At 48.3% G+C, this 6,485-nt stretch overlaps 2 protein-coding genes across 2 annotated transcripts; both read left to right on the top strand.

The window, feature by feature from the left end:
- Positions 1–364: 364 nt before the first annotated feature.
- Positions 365–2,867, top strand: F4822DRAFT_61176 (cation efflux protein). Its single transcript, XM_051463741.1, has one exon. The coding sequence runs from the start codon at positions 910–912 to the stop codon at positions 2,698–2,700; it is 1,791 nt and encodes a 596-aa protein (XP_051309882.1). The 5' UTR covers positions 365–909; the 3' UTR covers positions 2,701–2,867.
- A 1,244-nt stretch (positions 2,868–4,111) lies between these two features.
- Positions 4,112–6,125, top strand: F4822DRAFT_61159 (eukaryotic aspartyl protease). Its single transcript, XM_051463740.1, has 4 exons — positions 4,112–4,658; positions 4,722–4,885; positions 4,965–5,286; positions 5,378–6,125. The coding sequence occupies exons 1-4, from the start codon at positions 4,316–4,318 to the stop codon at positions 5,893–5,895; spliced, it is 1,347 nt and encodes a 448-aa protein (XP_051309881.1). The 5' UTR covers positions 4,112–4,315; the 3' UTR covers positions 5,896–6,125.
- The last annotated feature ends 360 nt before the right edge of the window (positions 6,126–6,485 follow it).

Genomic DNA, 6,485 nt, shown 5'->3' with positions numbered 1-6,485 from the left:
ATTCTATTTTATTTCGGTACTATCTCTTGTACTGCATTTGCACCTTCTGCATACATTAACAGGAATCCTTCTCATTGGTTTTTATTGTACTACCTTGACGGGCGGCGACCCAATGAAAAGTCCAAACCTACCTGGAAAGAGCAAAGCGGCGAATATAATAACGTCATCGTTTCTTACTCTCTCGCAACGCCGGCGCTATCAATCTTAAGCTCATCACGCGGAACAAAAGCTACACTATAGTACATGCAAAGATCTCCGATCCTTCCAATTGATCTGATAACAATTTATTCCCCGCAATTTTTGGTCCTCCGAACTGTACTCCGAACCGAGTAGTCGACCGCAGTGACCAGCTTATTTTTCTCTTTTTTTCTTATCTCATCTCAATCGGATCCACCAAACATTCCCCTGCCTTACCGAACCAAGCTGAAGAAACATCAATTGAAACGCCAAACCCTTCCATCGACCCAGTTGCTACGTCTCAAAAAACAATTTTGCGTCTTCAATACGACCTCATTCTGGATGTTTCAGCTAGGACCCAAAGACAATAAATAACGAGTACGGACGTTCGCGAAAATTACATGGCTGCGATTACAAGAGAATAACGGCCCACTCGGCGACTAATTATAAACCGTTCGATAATTTCGCCGCTTCATCGGTTTTCTTTTTCTTTTGTTTCTTTCGCACCTACCTAGCAACGCCGGTCCGCTTCTAATCTTAACGGTTCAAGGGCCTTGGGCTGAATTTGCAGCTCCAGGCCAACGCCACTAATTTAATTTTTTTCTCTCTTCATTTTTACTTTTTTTTTTCTTTCAATTCCCATCCATCCCTGAGGGAGCTTGGCCTCTCCAACTTCATCCGACTTCTTCAAGTACACCCATTCACGACCAGCTAAGCGCAAATACCGCCGCGATGGCTTGGTCCAAAACTACCAGGATCAGCGTTATGCTGGCCATCGATATCGTCTTCTTCCTGGTCGAATTAATATCAGGCTTTCTCGTCCACTCCCTTGCTTTGATGGCCGACGCGTTCCACATGCTAAACGACATCATCTCGCTGGCTATCGGATTATGGGCTGTGACTATTTCCAAGCGAGAAACGACCAACAAATTCTCCTACGGATGGGTTCGCGCTGAAATACTCGGCGCTGCCTTTAACGCTGTGTTCCTAATCGCCCTATGTGTCTCGATCATCCTCGAAGCAGTTACTCGGTTAATCGAGCCTCAGGAAGTCGCGAACCCGAAACTGATTCTCATCGTCGGCTGCTTTGGATTGGCATCAAATCTTGCCGGATTCGTTGTCTTGGGAGGACACGGTCACGACCATGGGGACCACTCCCACGATGAGGAGCATGAACATGACCACGACCACGTCCATAAACACGACGATGTTATCGCAGCCGAGGAAGGTAGAGCTACCGCAACGGATCCGTTGATAGACGATAATGGCCCTATATTGGAGGTCCTGCCGGAGACTGCGATCGCTAGAGCACGAGCCGCAACCGCTTCACCCGAGACCGTTCGCCACATCCAATTCGATCAATCCGAGAGCGCAAAGAAGCCCAACCTTCACGAACGGGGTGGTAGCCGGGGATCTATACCTAGGGGAAGGGAGCGTCTGCGCGCAGGCAGTGTTAAGCACAACCGCCTCACTAGCATTGACGACTTCAGCATTCACCCGTCCAGTTTTCGTCAGGATATCATCGAGCATAGTAGATCGGCCCAGAACGAAAACGACACGGATGAGAGCTCCATCGACGACGCCTCTATCGATTACAATACTCGGGACGAGTCGGCTGTGGACGAGAATACACCATTGATTGGAAGCGACCGTGTGACGGGTAAGGGAACCATGGTTGAGGGCAAGCACGCGAGTCGATCGAGGAGTTCGCACCACCACCGCGCTAGACGTGATTCCGGAACGCACAGAGAGCATCACCACAACAGACCAAAGTCTAAGTCTCGCAAGGGTCATAGCCACGGCCACAACCACGCTGATATGGGCATGAACGCTATGATCCTACATGTCTTGGGCGACGCTCTGGGAAACGTGGGTGTCATAGTTACGGCTTTAATTATCTGGCTTACCGACTGGTCTGGCAAATACTACGCCGACCCTGCTGTGTCATTATTTATTACTCTGATCATCCTGAAATCGGCCCTTCCCCTTACTAAGGCGACGGCCCAAGTTCTTCTACAGGCTACCCCCGACCATATTAACCTCCAAGATATCAAGGAGGATATTCAGAATCTCCCAGGTGTCAAGAGCTGCCACCACGTCCATATCTGGCAACTGTCGGATACCAAGGTCGTTGCTTCGCTGCACGTACAAGTCGAGTTCCCCATCACGGACGAGGGAGGCGAGAAGTATATGAAGCTGGCTAAGCAAGCGCGTAAATGCCTCCACGCATACGGCATCCACAGCGCTACTATTCAGCCCGAATTTTGCCTTGATCAAGAATGCAATAATCCTGATGATAGCTCGATGACGCTTGATGGACAGGTATCGCCCAAATATGGAGACGATGTATGTCTACTAGAGTGTGTAGATAACTGTGTCGGACAAGGGTGCTGCTCTATTCCGCAGGCCGCATCAAAGGCTGGGTCTAGTCGAAGGTCTAGCCACTCAGCGGATAGCCATAACGGCGCGAGCGGAAGTGACCATGGCCATAACCACAACCATGGACATGGACATAGCCACTAAACTGGTTATAGATACGGCGGAGCGGGACAAGAATAAAAGAAAAAATAGACGAAAAAGGAACAGCCACATGCATGCCTGAAGCACTTTTTGGATTGGGTACTACAAAGTAGATAGTACTCATCATCGGCGCCTTCGTGGGGGTCAGCTTCTTCAGGCTACATATGCTGTCATACAGGACTTCACTCGCTAATCTCATCATTGGAGCGAGTTGAGATGCGGTTTTTTCTTTTGTCTTGTGTTCGGGTAACGGTGTGGACCGGACTTTTTAATTAGTTACCTCGGACTTGGTGCGACTACAGGGCTCGGCGTTACGGCAAAATTGAGGGTGAGGGTTCAGCCTGGTTTTGTGGCTTGTTGTACAATCATAGTGAAGGGATCGTGTGCTACCAATCGGGTATCTGTTGCCGGGTTGGGCGAGGGAAGAGATAGGACTGGTGGATGTGAGGAATGCAATACATCTACCCGTCTACCCATTGATCTATCATATTGTGCCTTTGTCGTGGTGATTATGTCGTGTTACTTACACAAGATATGAACGAATAGTAAGTACCCAGGTCGTGATATGATCTATCAACTTAACCCACCGGTATATTCAAATTGCCAATAATCAACGAATATACTCAAAACCTTCGAATATACTTGGATATGCAGTTATTCTTCAACGTCGTATTTCACGTGGGCTCCTGAAACCGTATCGCCTCATCCCCCTACAGCGGACATATTACAGAGGATTTAAGCATAAGCAAGGGGTGCACGGACGCCAACGGAGTTACCTTGTAGCGAGGGTAGAGGGTTTCATGTCGCTCCATTGGTGCATTTTGTCTGATCTTTTTCCTTTTAACTAGTTTTCAATTGATGTCAATTCAACAAGCCTCAATTACATCTTCGTGAATGGAATATGAAGCTATAGGTAGGTTCTTACCGCTGGACTCTTATACACAAGCGCGACGAGAAGCGGTTGCTGACTCGGGAGATATCATGCACTATGGAGTTTGATTTCCCGCGGCTGGCGGGTACTTTGTAATGATCTGTAACAGCAAACTAGGTAAGGGCATGAATGATCTCCCTCGACCATTACTCGCCAGGCGGCGGAGCTGGGCGTCTGTAACAAGTAACAAGCTGGCCCTTGGGCATATCAATCGGATTCGGTCACGGGGGTATGGCTTTTCTGTGTGTATATTGCAGAATAAGGGAATTGCGAAATGAGCTCGGATGGGTGTTCCGATGGGTGCGAAACTGCTCTCGTGAGGGCTGTTGGGTTGGGTCTAATAACTGGCGGCGAGGTCTACCTCGTCTCGTCTCGTCTCTTCTCTTTTGAATTGCTTGGTCTTGGTTTTGATGCTTCTTGTTTTTACCCCTACTATTCTTTTTGTCCGTCTTATGTCGTCGCTCCTTTGATAGTGTCTGCGCTCACTTTTTTTCTTCATTCTTTTCGGCTTGCTGGTTCGGGGTTCCTGCAGTCTGTTACTGTTAGATTTTGACATACTCCAGTTGAGTAGTCTTTTCTATTTTTATTTTTCGTTTCTTAAAGAAGCTTAAGTGTGTTCATTCTCTTCACATCGTTCTTTTCCGGCCGGTTAGTTCGAATATCCGATACCACATCCATCCATTCATCATGAAGGTCACGAACACCGCCGCCACCATGGCGGCGTACATCCTCTGCTGCCAAGACTTGGCATCGGCTGGACCCGTGCAACGACCACAGAAGCGCGGAGCGCTAGACGAGCTTTTCCAGATCACGACGCTTGGCGGTATGACGTTTAAGATTCATCAAGTCCCGAATAAAAAATACTACGGCCAGCGGAAAGGTAGAGGTTCAATGGCTATCGCGAGAGCGTACTCGAAGTTTGGCGCTACGGTGTCGGATGATTTGCTTGCGCAAATAGAGGAGATTTTGAAGGAATTGGGTCTGTTGGGGAATAATGGCGCTGGGAATAGTACGACTAATGATCCCCAAGGTATGGTTATCTATGGTTGAGAATACTTGGGTTTGGCGTTTTGAGTGACTGATTTTGGTGTAGGCGAGGTGGCGGCGAACCCGCAGATGTTCGATTCGGAATACCTCTGCCCAGTTCAAATTGGTACCCCGCCGCAGACGTTGAACTTGGATTTCGATACTGGTTCATCTGACCTATGGGTTTTCAGTTCTGAGACTCCGGCGAACCAGGTTATGGGTCAGGATGCTGTATGTTTTCTCTTTACCTAGGACAGATCAACCCCGGAATGGGGTTTACTCATGATAGTTACTAACTTTGAATCTCCAGTTTGACATTGGACAGAGCTCAACAGCTCAGCTACAAACAGGAGAATTATGGTCTATCAGTTACGGCGACGGCAGTAGTTCTAGTGGTAATGTATACTTGGACACGGTATCAGTCGGCGGAGTCACAGTAGAACAACAGGCAGTCGAGTCTGCCAAAAACGTCTCGGTTTCGTTTACGCAACGACCAGACACAGATGGACTGCTAGGATTGGCTTTCGGGTCTATTAACACGGTCCGCCCGACGCAGCAGAAGACGTTCTTCGAAAACGCCATACCGGATCTCGCTACACCCCTGTTTACAGCTAACCTGAAGAAAGAGGAACGTAAGTCAACTCACTTCACTTATATCGGATGGCGTGTCTACCTAGGTAGTTGTGCACATGAGTAGCATGTGGATGCTAACGAGAATCTTAGCGGGCAATTACAACTTCGGCTTCATCGACCAGACCGAGTACACCGGCGACATCACCTTCGTGCCCATCAACTCTACAAACGGATTCTGGCAATTCACCTCGCAAGGGTACTCCATTGCCGGCGGAGCCGCCGTCTCCGCGCCTCACCAAGCGATCGCAGACACCGGCACCACCCTCATGCTCGTCCCGCAAGCTATCGCCGATGCGTACTATGCGCAAGTCCAAGGCGCCGTCAACGATGTGCGAAATGCGGGTGGATATATCTTCCCTTGCAGCGCGACGTTACCCGATTACACGGCTATCATTGGAGACCACCAGGGTGTGATCCCGGGTGATTTCATTAAATTCGCTCCTGTAGATGGAGACACGTTTGAAGATGCGACTACATGCTTCGGGGGAATCCAAGCGTCGCCGCAGAACTTTGGACTGGCGATCTATGGAGATATCTTTTTAAAGGCGCAGTTTGTAGTATTCCATGGTGGGAACCAGCAATTGGGATTTGCTAATAAACCCCTATGAAGATACTCGGGGTATGAGATGGTTGGGAATTTTGTTTATTGCATGATTTGATTTGGGATTTAGACCTGCCTTTGAGAAGTAGAAGTTAGAGGTCTTGTATATGAATTTGTTTTGCGAATTGAAGCTATAATAGTAGCGCGTGCTATTATTAGAATTAAGGGTCGAGATGTTACTGATTTGAATGTCGGTAGGGCTGTATTTAATAATCAAGCTTGCTATTCGGACTCGCCTATTACTGACCACGGACGAGCGCATTTAAACGTCCCGTAAATGTATAAGCAAAAGGGATTTATATCGGTTTCGGCACTTCGGTCACTCATCCTCTACCGAAGCTATATGAATCTAAGATCGACTCCGCGGGGTTCGCTGTCCGTGCTGTCACCGTACCCCTGACCTTCATAGTTAGGCTGTTTGCTACGCTATTGGTCAATTGTTACGAAAAGTTCCTTAACTGGGTCTATTCTCTCTCGTCTGATGTCACACCACCCAGTCGTTCGTCTTTCTGTATGTTGGTTGCTAGTTCTATCTAGGCAGCGCAGAAACACCTGAGGGAGGAATATATATCCTTAATAAAGGTCGTTAACGCTAAC

Source organism: Hypoxylon trugodes, assembly GCF_022578975.1.
Source record: "Hypoxylon trugodes strain CBS 135444 unplaced genomic scaffold F4822scaffold_10, whole genome shotgun sequence".
In the NCBI taxonomy this organism is placed as follows: Eukaryota; Fungi; Ascomycota; class Sordariomycetes; order Xylariales; family Hypoxylaceae; genus Hypoxylon; species Hypoxylon trugodes.
This window is presented reverse-complemented; position numbering and strand designations above follow the sequence as displayed.

Excerpts from the sequence above, each read along its gene's own strand:
- F4822DRAFT_61176 (XM_051463741.1), top strand. The coding sequence starts at position 910 with ATGGCTTGGTCCAAAACTACCAGGATCAGCGTTATGCTGGCCATCGAT.
- F4822DRAFT_61159 (XM_051463740.1), top strand. The coding sequence starts at position 4,316 with ATGAAGGTCACGAACACCGCCGCCACCATGGCGGCGTACATCCTCTGC. Across the intron at positions 4,886-4,964 it reads AGGTTATGGGTCAGGATGCT|TTTGACATTGGACAGAGCTC; the intron begins GTATGTTTTCTC and ends TTGAATCTCCAG. Across the intron at positions 5,287-5,377 it reads TAACCTGAAGAAAGAGGAAC|CGGGCAATTACAACTTCGGC; the intron begins GTAAGTCAACTC and ends CGAGAATCTTAG.